At 40.8% G+C, this 18,882-nt stretch overlaps 1 protein-coding gene across 3 annotated transcripts in view; it reads right to left on the bottom strand.

The window, feature by feature from the left end:
* Positions 1-1,807, bottom strand: part of KIAA2012 (KIAA2012 ortholog) — a 92,158-nt gene extending 90,351 nt beyond the window's left edge. Inside the window, exon 1 of one of the 3 annotated variants that reach the window (XR_005558040.1) lies at positions 1,150-1,807. Coding sequence is in view for 2 of the 3 variants with exons in the window: in XM_039354599.1 (XP_039210533.1) it covers positions 1,150-1,236 (87 nt within the window). In the remaining variant the exon portion in view is untranslated. The remainder of the gene's footprint in view (positions 1-1,149) is intronic. The other 2 variants (XM_039354599.1, XM_039354609.1) reach the window with 2 other exon arrangements.
* Positions 1,808-18,882: the final 17,075 nt, after the last annotated feature.

Here is an 18,882-nt window from a genome sequence, read left to right as displayed (position 1 = left end):
AAACCGTCTTTTCTTGATTTTTGATAATAAAAGAAACTTTATTCTTCTACTCCGAACCTCGTCTCTGAATTTCTTTCAAGGAATTCTACAAACAACATCAACAACAAAATAAAAAAAATCTAGGATGCAATTATTTCATATTGGCTCTGTACGGATTTCTCTTCTAGAACAAATAGGCTAGTAAGAAAACAGAACATTCTAAAAATCTATTTTCAGCAGAACTGCAGCTAAAGCATTGCAACTCTTCTGATATTTTAGCAAGGTCTTTGATCCTATTGTAACACCCCCCCCCCCAATATTCATTTATCTTATTGAATGTGGAAGACTGGGCAATAGTGAGGAAACTACCTAACTTAATAGGAGTAGAATACAAAATAACCAAGTTGGAAGGGATTTTGGAGGTCTTCTAGTCCAATTCTTCTACCATTCTGGACAAATGGCTTTCTAATTTCTTCTTAAACATTTCTAGGGCTGGAGCACCCACAGCTTCTGGAGACAAGCTGTTTTACTGATTGTTTTCTGATAAGAAATTTCTTCTTAATTCTAGGTTAGGTCTCTCTTTGGCAAACTTCTATACGTTACACTCAGATATTATTACAGTTGTTACTACAATGAGCTAAATTATTATATTAGCTATCATCTTATCCCCTTGTTGATCTACCAAATCTTCAGAATCAACGTGGTCTCTCCATAGTTCAGATACAACACCATACTTTGCACTGTTGCCTCAATTGGTGCAAAAGAGGCATCTTAAAATCCTTAATTGCCAAGAAAACAAAACTCTCTAGCCAAGACTTAAACTGAGCACCACCAAAGTCCCTCATTCTGAAATCACTGCAGTTCTGGCATGCAAAAGCTACTGTTACTTTTAAAACAGAAGAAGATAATTTCACAAGATCCCCAGTGCTGAAATACTATCCAGGCAAAAGAAAAAGGCATCCCATCTCTTTGTCAAAACAAAACCAAGAAAACATAGTCTTTCTTTCATTTTGGAATTATTTTCAAAAGTCAAGAATGTTATTCTTGTTTAATATTTATCCTAAGACTCTGCACAAGATGATCAGAGACTCAACACACTCACTGTTATATGGGGAAGCATAAGCTGATTCGTATTAGCAACTCATTTTTTGTATTAAAACCTCAACTCACCTGAGGATCAAAATGCACTTTCAGCTTCTCCTGTTTCTTTTTGATCACCTGCCCAGTGCCACGACTTAAGAGAGACAGACTGGACATTTTTAAGATGAATGAAGTGCCGCTTCAGGAGTCTTCCCGTAGCTTCTAAAAGCAGAGTTATATTTCATTATAGAACATTCTCATCTTACTTAACAATGTTATTAAGTATAGCTCAATTTCATAACAGCAACATTAATCCATAAAGTAGTTTTGTATTAAACTAGAACTAGAAAAGTAGAGCAGTCTATTGGAAAGCTTAATCTGATATTATTATCTCCCCTTGAGGTTACTTTTCTAGTATTCTTCCTGGTTTTTTTAATTATTATTATTATTATTCTATTCTGGTTAGTCCCAGGATTCATGAAAAGACTGCCATCCTTTTCATTGTGCTCTGAGGTTGTTTTCATGTTGCCATGGCAGCAAAGGAAATTGTTTAAACTACAGCGGAGGGAATGTTGGGAAGAAAGAAAGAAAATGAATGATTTTTGAAAGGATCAGGATCAAATTTCAAGACTGTTGCCCTGCAAATTCCTCCCTCCAATCAAAAAGTAACATTATCCTCCAACTCTTACAACTCCTGACATCCCATTGCCTCTCCTCTTCTTCATTATTACTATTGAAGCATTTTATATGATCTGCAGCCAGTGAATGCCTCCCTTTGTGTTGCTCCAGAATTAACTCTGCTCTTCTGTTTCCACAGTATTATGTTTGTTGGGCAGCTAAGCTAATTTATTTCCCATTCAGCTGCAGGGGGAAAAAATGATATTTTCATGTGAATTGTTGAAAAACAGCAGAGCTTCTGGAAAACTAGGATTCCCACTGGTGGGAATTCTCACCTCAGCTCCTAGGCTGATGTTGCCTTCTATCCTACAGCCTTGAATGGGAGAAACAGCACAATGACTTGATAGGACTACCTCAGAGCAAGAACCCTTGAGTTTTTTTGAGCAGATAAATGCTCATCACCCTTCTGAATCTGCCAGGAGTTATCTAGGTTGATTTATTTATTAATTTGGATGTTGTCAAATCCAGACTGAATACCTTGCAAGCTAATGCCAAAGGGTCTCAATCTGGACAGGATTCTTTAAAGCCAGTTTAAAATAACGTTGTCATGAGCAGAAGATAGGAATAACTTAAGAGGCAGTGTGGCTATGCCCATTGTCTACAAAATAAAGCCATATCCATGGCCATGATGATAGTGCTGTAGCTATAGTTAGCATATAGCTAATGGGGGGGGGGGGGAAATCCAAGGTGAAAATATTCTGATCAATTAAAATGGAAAAAGTTCTGGAGGTAATTACAATTATTAGATACTTCAAGAAAGAGATGATCAATTTAAGTGCTGCTTGCTTTTTTGTCTGCTTTTTTTAAAAATGAAGATGTTGTTCAAATGAGTTCTTAAAAGTTGTCTGAATTTACTTGTGTGATGCTTTAACAGAGGACTGACCCCTAAGCAGTTTATGATGACCCCTGTATGATGACCCTTGTAGCAACTGAGACCTAGCCCCTTAACCAACAGATCATGCAATGAATATGTCTAAGGTTCAGGATAATTCTGCTCATGGTCATGGAGAATTCTGGAAGTTGAAATCCATAAATCTTAAAAGTTTCTGAGGTTGAGAAACGTGATGCTAGATTAGAGGTGGATTGAAGGTGGATTGTAATGGAAACAAAACAGGTAGCTGCTATTGAAATTAACAATCACCCATTTATACTGTTAGAACAACTGTACAATACACACGTTGTTCAGCTGTTATTTTGGCCTGCTGTGATTCTGTTCCCCTCTTTATAAGCATTAGTGTTGATATTCTCTGGGCTGGAACATGTCCTCCAAATCTAGCTTTCATAGCTAATTGTCATGTTAGAAGTAATGTCTTCCTCCTGGTTCATCCAAGCCGGGAATAAATAAGCAAACATGGCGACTGCTTTGGGAAAAAGGTTACAGTTTATTACAGAGAGATGGTTCTTCAGGAAAGTGCAGAGAGAGAAGCGGTGAGCACATGGTGTTGTAGGTTTTTATATCCCCTCTAGACTTTTGTTTGGAATAGTTTCCTGTTCCTGTGGCATGAACTTTGAGACTATTTCCTGTGTCATGTATTCTGACCTGAGTTTTGGTGTGCCTCTATGGTATACTTGATGGTAATGGGTTAGTCCTATTATATCCCAAAAGTCATCTCCTGCTTCCCTGGGGCTGGGCTAATGACTCTTAAGAGTTTCTTTGTCTTGAGTTCCCTGGCTCCAACCTTCCTGATGGTTTTACATTTGCATTTGTATGTACCTCTTGCTTGGGACAAAGAAATTTGGGGCCAGGTTTGGTTTCTGTTTTTCAAAAAATCCTTTTGGGGAAAAATATATTTTCCTTTTTAATATTTCCTTCTGGGGGGGGGGCTAACTTCCCTCAGTCAGGAGAACAAATATGATTCTTGCTCTGGGGTAGGCAAATGCTCTGCTTTTCCTTATACACGTGTCTTCTCTGCCAAAGCCCATGTAGCCTGTCAAGCACACTTGAACGTCAATCTTCTAAAACTTGTCCCCTGCTGCCATATATAAAGTAATACAGCGGGCTACTTTCAGCTGGAATTTGTAGTGCCTTTCATGCGACAAAGTAAAGCAGCACTAGAAACTGTACAAAACGAACAAGCCCTCAAAAAGGTGATCTGGTCTCCAAAGCAGACAGCTTTTTTAAGCTGAGCATTTGAAAATAACTAGAGCTTCAAAATGGGATGTACTGAAGTATTTGCATTCCTGTAAGTAGAGACTGAAAAGCCATGAATTTGGGTGTGGATCAATAAATCTGACCTGACCCTGAGATAGTTCTGTGTTTTCCCTAAATCTATCCCATCTCCCATGTTCACATTTTACTAGATCATATACCATATATGGTGAAAGTGTAGGATTACGTATCCTAGTTGATAACAGGGTACTGTACTTTTATATTGTACTTTGTGAACCATTTTGAAAGCCAAAATGTAACTTATAAATGTCTTTAATAAACAAATGTAACATTTCTGGTGTTAAAGGATAAATATCATTTGTCTGTTGCAACCCTTAAGCAATAGTTACAGCTACATTTTATTGGCATCTCAGTTTGGAAAAAGTGACATTTTCAGCTTCAGGGACACCTAAATAAATAGAAGTAATCACTAAATCTTATTAAGATTTTTAAAAATCCCACTTTTAGTCTTTCTACTTCTTACTGATAAACAATTTTACCTGCTCATTTTAAAAACTTCCTTATCTTTAAATTTTTTGCAAGGAACAAGGAATTTAAAATTCCTATTTTGTCAATGGGAAGTTATCTTGAAATATGTAATGTTCCAATAAACTGCAACTTACTCAATGAAAAGATATTTCAGACGTATTGGACGTATTGGACTCTACTGTATTTCTTTAGAAAATAAAATTGTAAATCACTGTGTTATGTTAGATGCAATCAAAATAGTGTGTCATCAAAACATGGTTTTATGATGTTCTAAAATGAGTGTTCTGGGAACATGTAATTACACATATTAATTAAATTTCAGGAATGGTTTAATATTTTTGCACCTCTGAATTCTTTGGATGTACGCATCTATTACAGAGAAACAGGGCTGGATAATGTCTTTTTCTTTGTTAAGGAGACTAGTCCTTCAACATTGGAGAAATAAATTTGCAGCTCCAAATACCCAATGCTGCTTACCATTAATGGAGTTGCTTGTGAAAAAAGTAAATTTTATTAAAGTTAGGCAATCTAATAGTTGCATGGATTGCTTTTAAATACCATGTTTTTTATTCATAATTTGCAAAATTCATTTTTCTGGCAATCTTTAAAAGAGTCTGCTATGTCAGCAATAAGGTGGTTGAAAACTCATCAAGGCACCATCCTACTGATAATGGTTGATAACAATGGTTATTTGCAAGGCTATTTATTTATTTATAAGGGTATAGTTTGTATAGCTGCCCATCTCAAACCAGGGACTCTGGGCAGTGAACAATCATAAACATAATTAAAAGCAAGAACATAATACTAAAAAAAAAATACACATAGCAAGCAAGAGATGATATAATCTGCCAGTGTCAAAATAACTAGGAAACAAGGCCATTTGGATCCTTGGCCCAGGCATGTGGCAATATCTTCAAGGCCTTCCAAAAGACCAGCAGGGTTGGGGTCATCCTAACCTTTGCAGGGAGAATGTCCAGAGGTCAGGGGCTACTCCAGCAGAAAAGCCATGTCTCCTGGTTCTCACCTGCCAAAATTCCTTGGCAGACAGAACCCATAATTACCAGATTGGACAGGTAGAAGCAACTGGATGAAGATGGCTCCTCAAATAACCAGACCCAAGCCACGAAGAGCTTTAAAGATGACAACACCTTGAGTTGCACCTAGAAACATACTGGCAATCAATGCAATGAAGAAATGATGTTACATGTGCCAAATAAACAACATTATAACTTGTTCACTGCATTCTGTCAGCTGAAGTTGATGCTCCTCAAGGGCAGCCCCATGTAGAGTGTGTTGCAGTAGCCCAAAAGGAAATTAAAAGGGCATGAGTAACAATGTGTGGAACCTCCTGCTTCAAGAAGGGGCGCAACTGATGCACAACCTGAAGGTATGCAAAGACCCTCTTAGCTATGGCTACTATCTGTTCTTTTTTGTTTTACTGATTAATGACTGTATAAATCATTTTCCTACATGGCTAAATCATTTATTAAAGTAATCATATAAGCCATACTGTTATATTAGCTAACATAATACTGAGTGTTATATTAGCATTATGTGTACATATATATTTTTGTATAAATATACATTTATGTGAAGTGGAGTAAGAAATATGTGGGTATATTATCCATTAAATAACTTGAGAAGATATATAAAGCTTTCAAAACATTCTCTGCTAGACTTCATAAATTTGTGAAAATGGGAATATACGTAGACCTAGCACAAATGATTATTCTTACTCACCTTGAATCTTTTTTGTGGTCACAATTTTATTTGTTTTTTTAAAGCAAGTTTAATAGTATAATCCTAAACATATCTATGAGAACAAAAGGCTGTTCATTAGTAAGACACAATAGGCTGCCAGGAGTGAAGGTTGCAGAGATGAATTGAATTTTCATCAGACAACCCCACCCAGTAGGGCCAACTAAGAGATGCTGGGTGCTGGAGATGATCAACATGTGGAGGTATGCTCTAGGCCTGGGCAAGGGTCTCAAGTTCATGGCCTACAGGGTAAATGTGGTTCTGGGAAAGGTAAGTAGATCAGGATGGAGTCGTGCTTTTCTTCCTAAAGACTTAACAGGACTGTAGGTGCACAACAGAAGTAGGCCCTAGTTCTGTGGCAGCTTCAAGCAAGGCTAGCAGCACAGCCATTATTCATCCTACCCTGCCCAAGGTTGTACAAGTCTACAGCTATGACAAAGAGGAACCCATGCGTGAGGACGGAAGCCAACTTTCAGCCTCAGTCCTACGTTAGTTCTCCTAGGACACTTCAGGTGGAGAGGAAACCTTCCATTGGGGGTGAGGAACAATGAGAGGATCTCTGAACTCAATGCAGCATTGACAACTTGGCAGAGATTCTAGCAGGGCCAAGATAGAAACTACCCATCACACCAAGCTCCAGCATGCATTGTAAAACCATACTGGAATCCTTCTAGGCTCCACTTTGGCAGAACTGCAGCAGATCTGAGAAAGTATCAGAGAATTCTAGAATGTAGTAGTTTATTTTAAGTCCAAAATGGAAATCAGGTTCCATCGTGGGTATCCCTAGAAGACCCCTTTTTGGCCATCTGAAATTTTCCAGCCAGATTCGATAGCCCCAATTTGGCCAAATCTGTGCGAACTTTCAAAAGGTAGAAGCAACAGGGCAGCAGTGCAACAAACCACATGTTGAAAAGAACTACTACTGCAACGGAGACTAGACAATCTTGAGTAAAGCACCCCGCGCTTTCCAGCACAATCCTATCAGGCCTTCTTAAAAAGGGGGCTTCATTGAGTCCCAAAGGTCTGGGGGGGGGGAGTGCCGGCTTCTCTCTTGAACCCTCTTTATACTACCCCTTCCCAGATCCTCTGAGCTACGGGGAAGCCCCTCGGGCTAATTTTCCGAGGGTTCGTTTCCTCCCTGCACGCGCGAAACGCTCGGCCGGGGCTTCGGTTTTGCCTTCTTAGCTCTCGGAATACTGCGTTCGCAGGCCCCGGTTTCCTGGCAACCGCTACCAGGGCTCCTTTCGAGTCTTTTCTTCTCAGGCCGCCCCGCTGTGACCACTAATCACCCCCGCGACTGAACGTTTAAGAGACAGCTGGGAGGGAGAAGCGCCCGGGAGCCGGGGCGGTGCTGGGCTGGCCTTGCTCTGGAATGGCTGGGAGAAGCGACGGGAGGAAAAAAAGGCGACTCCCCTTCGGAAACGATCGTTTGCGGGACACATGCCTGGAAGCCTTGATCTCCTGAGTAGCAATTTCCTACGCTTGCACTGGAGAGGAGGCCTTCTGGGCTCTGGCAAAAGCCGGGGTGGTGGTGGGTGGGGTCGTCGCGGGAGGCGACATGGAAACCCATATTGCTCAAGTTTTGTCTGCCAGGCGGGGGGGGGGGAAGAGAGAGAGAGAGCTCCCTCCACGCTTGCCTTAGAGAAAAATGGGAGGGGAGCGCAGATTTCTGGGAAGTCCCCTCCAGGTTCTCGCAAAGGGAAAGAATTAGGCCTCCTTTGCAGGTTGCACGGCGGTTGGGGGAAAAACAAAGCCGCGGACCTGAAGGCTTGACCGTCCACCACCACCACCATCCCCTTCCCCCGAAAACTCTCCCTGCGCCGTTGCCCTTTCATCTGCCGCCGCCGCCGTTCCTGATTGCAGGATTTTTGTCTTCGCCGGGTGGGTCTGACGACGAGAAAGGCCCTATCCTGGGTGATAGTCAGAAGCGTGTGCATTCCTGGAGGGTGAGGCCATGGGGAAGGATCCGCAGATCGGCGGGGGCGGGAGCGGGATGAGGCGCCCGAAGGAAGAGAAGGGGGGCCGAGAGGCCGCTGAAAGGTTTGCGCTCAAGAGCTGAGATTCCCGAGATAGCGCCCGTATTTGAGTGGACGCGTTTCACAACTAATCTGGAGGAAAGGAAAGTCACTGTTCTGGTAAAAGGAAGAAAAGGACTTTTTATCTAACGTTGCATGGAATTTTTCATCCATTGCATATCCAACAGAAAGCCCAAAGTTGCAATTGTTGTTCCTATATTCTTTGCTGCACTGTATCTATTCTTATGCCTGACTGCTGATGAAAAACAATTGTATAGGATTTTTTCACCGTTTTAGTCTCTAGATAATAAACTCCACATTAAGTCTGTTGAACTCAGCGGAACTTCATTTTAAGTAAAAAAAAATTAAGTTTGATTATGATGCAATCTAAAACACATTTGGTAAGGGAGCAGCTTTATTACAATATATCTTTCGTAAAAATGTGTATTTCAACACATTTCCCAAAATGTAAATTTATTGGGAGATTGAACTTTCCGAGAATATAAAGTTGAATAAATGGAAAGACTATAAATGAAAATATGTTACATATACATCTAATATTATATAGTCCAAACCGTTTTTGTTAGGCAGCACTGTTCAGTTTTTGAGACTTTCAAAATTTACTACAATCCATGAAAAGACTTTTAAACTAAGGCTTACTAAATCTGGACTAAAACGATATGCAACTGCTAATAGTTTTCAATCTAGTGGCACTGTTTTAAATTGTGTTTGCCCTGCATCAAATGTGGATACCACCAATGAACTTTGAGAGGATATTGTGTTGAAATAATTTGTACATTTATCTTCAACAAATATGCAACATAATTTGCATGGGATATATGTTATGTTTCAACTTTTAGTTAAATACATCATACTGGTATGTAATATTCAAACATCTTATTTATTTGTATCTCATCTATTGTTTTTATAAATAATTCAAGGTAGTGAACATATCCAACTGCATCTTCCTTCTCCTATTTTCCCCACAACAATCCTGTGAGATAAATTGGGTTGAGATAGTGTGACTGGCCCAAGGTCACACATACATATATCAAGAATAAGTTGCCTATTGTTGGTACACCCCTCTGCTTAAGCAGAGAGAGACAAGTGCTAACCTTGGTAAAAAGAAATACAGTAATTTGGATCATGAAGAAAAAATGATAGAGCCAGTTTGGTATAGTGGTTAAGTTATCAGGCTAGAAACTGACAGGCCAAGACCATGAGTTCTAATCCCATCTTTGGCACAAAGGCAGTTGGGTGAACTTGGGTCAGTCACTTTCTCAAGTCTAGGAAGGAGGCAAATACCAGTAGCAAACCACTTCTGAAAACCTTTGCCAAGAAAACAGCAAGGACTTGCCCAGGCAGTGTCTGAAAATAGGACACAATTGGATAGAAGAAGAAAAAAAAGATAGGGAATTGCAGGTAATTCTCACTATCGTGTTTAGTGACCCTTCAAGGTTATAAGGGTTGAAAAAGAAAAACCCAGCTTTGTGACCCAATCCTCATATTTACAGCTGTCATATGCCCTGTAGTCATATGAAATGGATGTCTTACAATTGATGCATATTTATGACTATTGCATTGTCCCACAGCCATAACTTTCATAACAAGCAAATTTAATGGAGAACAGGGAAGAGAAATCTCAAGTCACGGTCACTTGAGGTCTCACTTAATGACTGCTGTGATTTGCTTAATGATGGAAGCAGAAGTGATATAAGTCCAGCCTGGTAATATAATTTTATCTTAGCAATTTTGGTGTTTGGCAACCGAATTGTCAGTCCCAATTGTGGTTGGTAAGCAAGAACTATCTGTTTGTATACAACTGAATCTTGGTCTTAACCATACGAGACCTTGCCTAGATCCTCCCTCTGCACCAGGGATGGGCAACTGTTTTCAGATAAAACAGTTTAGTTGTAATAATTGGTACTCATTGGAGATATGACTGCTTTCAAGTTACGTTACCTTGCTGCTGTATGTGTTCGGGGTGGATAAGTAAGGTATGGACAATTTTGATTTAGTGATAAATGAATAAACTATTTTTTATAGAAAAATTGCCATAATGTCTTTATTTGGTAGCAACGAGGGAGATCTGAATTCAGGAGTTTATCTTGAGTAGCTTCAGGTATTAACAGGAAGCCGGATGACTGGTAACAGCTTTTTGGAATTTATCTTAACACCTTAAGAAGAAACTTGTTGAGAGATATGAGGTGTCTCTGTGCAAGGCGCCAGTCGTCTTACTGCGGAGAAGTCATGTGAATTCCCTGTGTAGAGATTACACTCCAGATGCACAAATCACACCTCTGCTCCTTGTTGCTTCCTCTTGCCCACAAAGCCATATGTGCTTTCCCTGGTTTGATGTTAGTGAAAGCACCCTGATTCATCATTCCCTGATGTTTAGAAGTGAAATATTTCAGGCTTCCTTAATGGAAGAGCATCTATAATGGCAGGCATGACATACAGATAGCAAAATCATGTTCCTTATTTCCAAACTACCATCTCCACACCATCTCCAATTTATTTGCTCTTTTATACTTGAATTAAAGCATAAAGCATTTTTCCAGTAAATTCCAAGAAGTGAATAGAGCCATTTTTGCAAATGCCACAAGCTGTGCATTGTCAAATATTTGTGTAATTTTTTTCCACTACTGAGACAAGATACTCTTTTCAGTATTTTTTCCCACTACTGAGGCAAAATACTGTTTTCTGTTATGCAATCATTGCCCTTTCTTTCCTTCCATTAAATATTAGTTTAGCACCACTAATTTGGAATACTGGCAAGGTATGTTGTGTATTATGGTGGCCTAGTAAATGTTTGCCATGGTCATTCAGTATTCATTTTCTTCTGATGGAAGTTAGCCCAGAGAAAGAAATATTAAAAAGGGCAGAAAAATATATTTTTCCTCAAAAAGACTTTTTAAAACCAAACCTAGCCCCAAATCTATCTCTCTGCCCCAAGCAAGACTTTAGCCCTATACAAATGCAGATGTAAAACCATCAGAAAGTTGAAGCCAGAGCAATCAAGAAGACAAAGAGAAGATCTGCATACCCCACCCAAACTCTAGGAGTCATTAGCCCCATCACCTGGGAAGCAGGATATGATAATAGAATTAAACCACAGATATCAAGGCCTAGACAAACACTCAGAAACAGCCTCAAGGTTCATGCCACAGGAACAGGAAACTATTCCAAACAAGGCTAGAGGGGGTATAAAAGCCTACTGCCCCATGTGCTCAGCCCTTCTCTCTCCTCTGCACTTTCCTGAAGAACCATCTTTCTGCAATAAACTGTAACCTTCTTCCCAAAGCAGTCGCCATGTTTGCTTATTTATTCCCGGCTTGGATGAACCAGGATGAAGACTTTACTTCTAACACTTCCAAGAACGAATGGTTATAGGGGGAATATAATTGAGAAATATTAAGCCTGTTTTGAGTGTTCTGTTTTTGACAGAACTTTCTGCTGGATTATGACATGGCACTGAAGTTCCTGATCTGAGTTCAGGTTCTTTCATTTCTCTAGATAGTGCTGTCCTTGGGAAATTTAAAATCCTGATTTAAATGGTATTGTGGGAATGTTCAATAATAATATATATTTTTCAGTAGTGATAGCCTAGCCATCTAGTTTTTGATGAAGGTTTCCTAGCCATTTTGATTATTTTTGCTTCTGGATCTTACTGAGATTTGCTTCTGAAAGAGACAAAAGATTTCTTGCATATGTGAAAGAAAAAGACAGGCAGACAGACTAAAAGACAATGAATGGTGATTCCACATACATGTTTACATGTATGTTATTGGCCCACTGTATCACCAAAATTGATATAAACAAGCATTCAGTTTTGTTTTATGCAGACAGTGTAGCGTCCTGTTATTTGTTGTCTTTTAAAGGTATGTTAATTTCCATTTTCTGAGTATTACATCTTGGTTTTGCTAAGTATAGTATCCCTACCAATATAGTAGGGATTTAGCTATTGCACAAATTAGTAATCAGCAGGAGCAGGAGCTTGGCTACACTCAGTTTTAGTATACTTCATATAAAGAAAGAAATTTAATTTCCAAACCTATCCTAGGGCAACACGAAAAATGATTTCTGAACTGTACGCCCTTCAAATATTTTGAAAATGCTGTTTCTCTGCTTCTAAGGATCATTCAGCAGTATCTATGTTTTTGTGTAAAAATAACTTTAGTCCAAAGTCTGGTTTCTTTTACTACTTTTTGTGTGTGTGTGTTAAAAACCCAGCCTGTTTAATTATGAGAATTTCAGTAATTATGCATTATTTAGTTAATAAACACTCTGGCACTGAGGAGAAACTCAGCTCTTATGCAGCATACAGTACTTACCTCTGTGTTTGCACTCGCGTGCACTCACACACACTCACATACAAAAGCAGCCTGTCCTTGACAATAATGACACGAAATTGGTTTTGCACCACCATGGCAAACTGCTATATCAGATAAACTTCAGATTTATTGGCTGTATGATTGCTGGAACGTGGTCATTCTTCTTAGAAAGCAGTTACAGAAATTCAAATGATTACCATTTAAATAAATGATTGTTTCTCTGCTTCCTTCACAGAAGGTCATTATTCAAAACTAAAAGCTAGAACTAATTTAAGCAATCTGATAGTGTAAACTTATTAGGAATATTTCTTGTCCAATTTAATTAATTCTCTCCCAGAATCACAGCTACTTTTAGTACATGCTAAATGATTTTATATATTTGAAAATCCCTTGGTGTATGTTTCTCCCCTGCCCTCCCCAAGTCTGCTACATTTTTAATTTTTTCAACAGATGTATGAATTTTTATAACAGGAAACAAGGAACCTGTAACTGTTCAGATATTGTTGGCTTCTGATTCCATCAACCATAAACAGACTGAATCATGGGAGTGATAGTCCAACAACATTGAAAAAAAATCATACCTGCTTTACAGGCTTCCTGGCATGCTGTTCTTATCCAAGTAGCCTTTTGTCTGTAATGTTTGGAGGAGAGAATACATTACGGGTTAAAAAGTCAAAGTTCATAAATTGTACATTCGGGTAAAAAAATTTTTTGTTCAGAATTGGGACTTGTGCACTAAATCCATGCTGATGCATTCAGCTTATTTCCTATGTTTCTTTTTGCAAACTAAGAAGACAAAACAAAATGTCAGAACAAATGGCTTGCATAATGAACCCTGGATTGTGAATAAATAAATGGGATGTGTGCCTTGGAGTTAGTGTTTATTCCTTGAGACTACTTGACTGAAGTTTTCTTGGCAGGATTTCAGAAATAATTTTTCTCTTGCCTCTTTCCTAGGGCTGAGAGAAGGTGGCTGGCTTTGTGCCTAAAGTGGGACTAGAATTCATGGTCTCCGGGTTTCTAGCCCAGTACCTTAATTGCTACATCAACCCAGCAACTGCACTGGAATATACTAGAATTAGAGTTACATTGGTTTACAGCAGTGGTTCTCAACCTTTTTAATGCTGCGACCCCCAACCGGTCGTAAGTCGAGGACTACCCAACCAGTCGTAAATCAAGGACTTTCCCTGCCCGGGAGCGCCACACATGCGTGGTGCCACCCCCTGCGCCGGCCGAGGCGTAGCTGGCAAGCGGCAGAGACGGCGCAGGCCGACCACCGGCTGGGCCATCAGCTGGCCCAGCCGAAGGGAGGTAAGGCACCCGCCGGGCCCCACACGCGCCAGCAACCCTCCCTATGCCCGCCGGCCTCCCACCTCCCACCCCTGGCCCTCTTCTACTTACATTTTTAGTAGTTGCTCAGCAGGGAGGGGTGGAAACTTCCAGACAGCTCGCCTTTGCTGCAGACAACTTGCAGCACCGTTTGCAGAATGGGACTTTTGGCGGGCTCAGCAGGGCACAGACAGCCTGGACAATTCCTATTGGCTTTTGAAAGCCAATAGAATTAGACTCAATTCAAGAGAGTCTATTCTATTGGCTTTCAAAAGCCAATAGAATAAAAGGGAGTAGCACAGCTAAGGAAAAGGGGGGAAAATGGCGGACTGCATTATTTGGCGACCCCCGTGAAATGGTCGTTTGACCCCAAATGGGGTCCCGACCCTCAGGTTGAACCGCTGGTTTACAGTGTTTTACTGCATTTTTGTTTTTTATTATTATGTAAATCACTGCTGCTATTTTCTTAGTCTGGGGCATATTAAACAAGTAAATAACGAGGTGCACAAATTATAAACTCCCATATTCTGATGTGGCTCAGCAGTGCCCCCCAACACATTTGGAAATGTGAAATCTTGCCAACAAGCTTGAATAAGACATCCTGGTGTTTGTTTCTGAAGATAGATCCAGATGATATTTTCCTTTTTTACATACTAAGAATTTTTAGCACCCTCTTTAGAGATCTGAGCTAAAGACCATTAAGAAGCAGAGTTCAACCACTCTGTTTTGATGACTCAGTTTTGTATAAATCTGCTTAGAAATGAGTGTCATTATGTTTGATAGGACTTACAAATAGAACGTAAATAGCAGTGTTGCTTAATTTCACTGTAAAAGAGTGGAAGAGGAAAAATGTGTTAAGCTTTATTGAATAAAGCACTATTGGCTGCATTCATAGAATACACTAAGCCAGTGATGGCGAACCTTTTAGAGATTGAGTGCCCCAAAACCAGTCCCCCTGCCTACCCCCGCTCTGCCTGCTCCGCCCCAGCCCACCCTCGCCCCGCTCGCAGGGCCTCTCACTGCCTCCATGGTCCGCTGCAGATTGCCCAGGTGGCCCAGCAGCGCCATGGTGGCCACGCCCTCCGCCCGCACCCTTTACCATCAATCACACGCGACAGTACGAGGGCAGAGTCTTGTCCCCACTGCCTGGCTGCCATGTCCTTGGCTGCGCTGCTCCGCGCGGGCTGCACTTGGGGTAACTCTCCTTGGGGGGGCTGCTGGTTAGGAGGGGGCCGCAGGGGGAGGTGGGGCTGGGGCAACGGCATGAGTGCCCACAGAGGGCTCTGAGTGCCACCTCTGGTACACGTGCCATAGGTTCGCCACCACTGCACTAAGCCATAAACAATGTATCACAAACTGCAGTTATTAGGGATCATAAAGTCAAATCCAATCAGATTAACACTGAAACTGCAAAGTATCTTGAAGTATGCAGGAGCATGTATGAGGCATTTTTCTCCAAATCATTAAAGCAGCTATGGGGGTGACATGATAGCAGTGTTCCAATATCTCAGGTTGCCCCAAAGAAGAGGGAGTCAAGCAATTCTCCAAAGTACCTGAAGGCAGGAAAAGAAGCAAGGGATGGAAACTAACCAAAGAGAGAAACAACCTAGAACTAGAAGAACCTAGAAATTTCCTGACACAATAATCAGTGGAACAACCTGCCTCCAGAAGCTGTGAATGCTCCAAAGCTGGAAGCATTTAAGAAGAGTCTGGACAGCCGTTGGTCTGAAATGGTATAGGGCAGGGGTAGGCAACCTTGGCTCTTTTATGACTCATGGACTTCAACTCCCAGAATTCCTGAGCCAGCATGGCTGAGCTTAGAAACCTCTCCTTTTACCCTCAGCATGGCTGGCTCAGGAATTCTGGGAGTTGAAGTCCACGAGTCGTAAAAGAGCCAAGGTTGCCCTGGTATAGGTTTCCTGCCTGAGCAGGGGGTTGGACTAGATGACCTCCAAAGTCCCTTCCAACATCATCATCATCATTTTGCAGAGTTCATGCAACTACTTCAAAAGCTGTTTCTGACTCAAGATGCACACAGATAAAAGCACAGTTGGTGGCAAAATTGTCCTGTTTGATTAGAGAAAACACCATAACAATATTTGTTAGTGACTGCAAACCCTATATGGACTATTTACTAAAAATGGGAAAAAAACATGAAGTTGTGACTTAGAGTTTTGACGATAAGGGTAAAATATAGGGAAAAGGGAGCCATGATGTAACTATAGAAAGGCAAGATGAAATACAAATGACAATTTATAGCATTTTATTTTTTATTTATTTTTCCTTTCAGACTTCTTTTTAACTTCTTATCACAGGCAAAACTCTTCCCTTCCTAAAGGCTTGACAGAAGAGTTTTGGCAGCTGCATGGCTTCCATACCCCCCACCATTAGCCAGGGACCAAAGGCAAACGGCAAGGAGGAGAAGAATTCTTTCTCTCACCATTTGCCTTCACTGGGGGAGGGAAGTCTAGCATTTAGCGAGGAAAGGAAAACAGGAACCTCCTCCAGCATCACAGAGAAAGATGGCCACTTTTCTGCCAGGGGCCCAGCAATGGAGCAGCCTGTCCTTTCCCACCCAAACATCCTGAGCTCGGGAGATCTTTGAAAGGTAAGTGATGGGGTGGGTGCAAGAGTGGGTGTGGAGGAGGCCCAAGCGGCTGTGGGGACCTCAAGGGGTGGGAAGTGGAACATGGGATATTTTAATGGACGGGAGGGGGGAGGCCTTGGGAAACCAGAGGCAGGTGATTTGTTCCTGCACTTAGCTTCCCCCCCCCCCCATGAGGCATCCCATGCACACTTAACAACCCACGCATTTGTTTAACAAATGCATTGGGAAGAGTTGGGAATTGGGGAGAGTTAACACAATTCACTTAATGTCCTCTCAGCCTTCAACCATAATGGGCAGGCTCCGTTATGGTCCTTAATTTGAGGACTGTTTGTAGTTATTCAATTAATGTAGAAACAGTTGCCACTATGGTTGTCTGAGATGGGGTTTTTTTTTATTTCCCAATCTACAGTTTTGGGACATTCTGTTGTTCTCCCATCTAGCTATTAACCAGGTCCAATTATGCTTAGGTTGCAAGATCAATTAAGATCAGCTAATTATTATCATCTCTGAGGTTTCTTTGGGTAGAAGCTCTTCTACCTGAACTGCAAAGGGGGATAGTAGAAAAATCATTGAACTTTTCATCAACAGCAAACAGGTAATTCAGTTACGTCTTTCCAGCTGGGCAAGGTGCATTATTGGATTTATGGTTGTTTCCAAACCTATAAATGTATTTTATATTATTCTGCCTGCTCCTTCCCTTTGTAAAGTAAGATTTCCTCCAATAGTCCTACAGCAAGGTGACTCTCAAGTGATCCTAAAGGCCAATGACCTCCAGAATTCATTCCCAGGTGATAGAATAGGAAGCAAGTGGCCTTGCATCAATACAAAGTTTGGCAAGGATAAACACAACTCTAACCCAATATTTCCTTGTCAATTAATGTACTGATCACCTTTACTGCTATCTCATCATCTGGGATAGCAACAAAGTAGCGTTGTATTGCATTGAGCTGCATGGTCATTATATAATAAAAATACATATTTATGTAAAACATTTTCTGCAATTTATTCTAAAATGATAAATACAGTTGTCTAAAGTTGTATTTGAGTGAAGTGAGGAGTAAGAATATTTAATACAAAAGTTAAAATTACCTACCTGCTATTTCTGTTTAACAGAACAGCAAGAGTGTGGCCAATATAAGTCCATGCAAAACCTGCCATGATCATGTTTCATTCTTTAACAATGTCGATAATCTAAAGTAATACATGGGTATGACAAACATATGTTAGAGAGTCAGTGTGGTGTAATAGTTAAGGCACTGGGCAGGAAATCAGGAGACAATGGGGTCTCGTCTTGCCTTAGGCACAAAGGTTGTTGCAGGACCTTGGGCCAGTCATTCTCTCTCAGCCCTAGATAAACCACTTCCAAAAAATCTTACCAAGAAAACTGCAGGGATTAGTCTATGAATGCCTTTACAGCTCCTTCCTACAACATCACTGCCAAAGCCCAGGACTCAGAGAAGCTGCTCCAGATTAATTGGTGGAATGTCAGTGTTATGAAATTCCAAGTTTACCTGAGATTGATCAAACATAGGCGCCATCAGAATAGTTGTGGTGGTCAGATGATATCTAAGCCCTCATGCTCGGAAAGTAGAGGGGAGAGCAGAGCAAAAACACTCAATGAGACTTCTTGCCAGGCAAACGAGTAACTCTCTTGATTAAAGGCCACTGGCTGCAGCCTAAGGTATGGTACTCTGTGGGAAACAACCATCTGGTCGTCTTCTTTTTTAAAAAATAATAATAATTTTTATTATAATTTTCCTTCTGTTCTGGCGTACTGTTCCGGTGAACCTTGCTTGGGAAACTCTGACCATGGAGTGGCTGCCCTGCACTCTGCTCCCGCTGCCTACCCCTACTGCTCCCACTATCCCATGTGACTTTCACCATTTTCCTCCTTCGGCTGCTGATCAGGTGCAGCCAGTTGAGGCAGTTGTTGGCCCCTCAATGAGGCTGCATTCACAAGGCTTCCTCAATGCTGTGCAAGATCCCACAAAAGCTGTGCAATTTTATCTCTGCTTGCTATTTTGGTTCTTTGGAGGAATACAGAAAGTGGTTTGAAGAACACATATACCAACATATCTACAATAATATCAATTTAACCCTAAAGTCAAGAGGGGGTGAGGAGAATCTTAAGATTAGCCCACTCAGACTCTTGGGTATAAAATAATTCCTTCTGGCTTGAACACTCTTTTATCATAGCTTATATCAATAAAATAGAGTTCTGGTATACTGGTGATATCTATTTTCTTGTTATCTCAAAGGTGGACAATCATTTAGAAGGGCTACAACAGGAAATGCACCACAGGAACAATAGAGATGAATCACAGAGTAGTAACGTGACACAGGAAACAAACTTAATAGAGATGAATGATAGAGCTGCATATAAGGTAAACATAATACCCATAACAGATTTTGGTTGGACTATGATTTTTTCCCCCTGTATCAACAGATCTTGCTTAAGGACTG

The sequence above is a fragment of the Crotalus tigris genome, unplaced genomic scaffold, assembly GCF_016545835.1.
Source record: "Crotalus tigris isolate CLP2741 ecotype Arizona unplaced genomic scaffold, ASM1654583v1 scf7180000017568.13789103, whole genome shotgun sequence".
NCBI lineage: Eukaryota > Metazoa > Chordata > Lepidosauria > Squamata > Viperidae > Crotalus > Crotalus tigris.
Note: the sequence above shows the minus strand (reverse complement) of the source record. Positions and strands in the feature narration are given on the sequence as shown.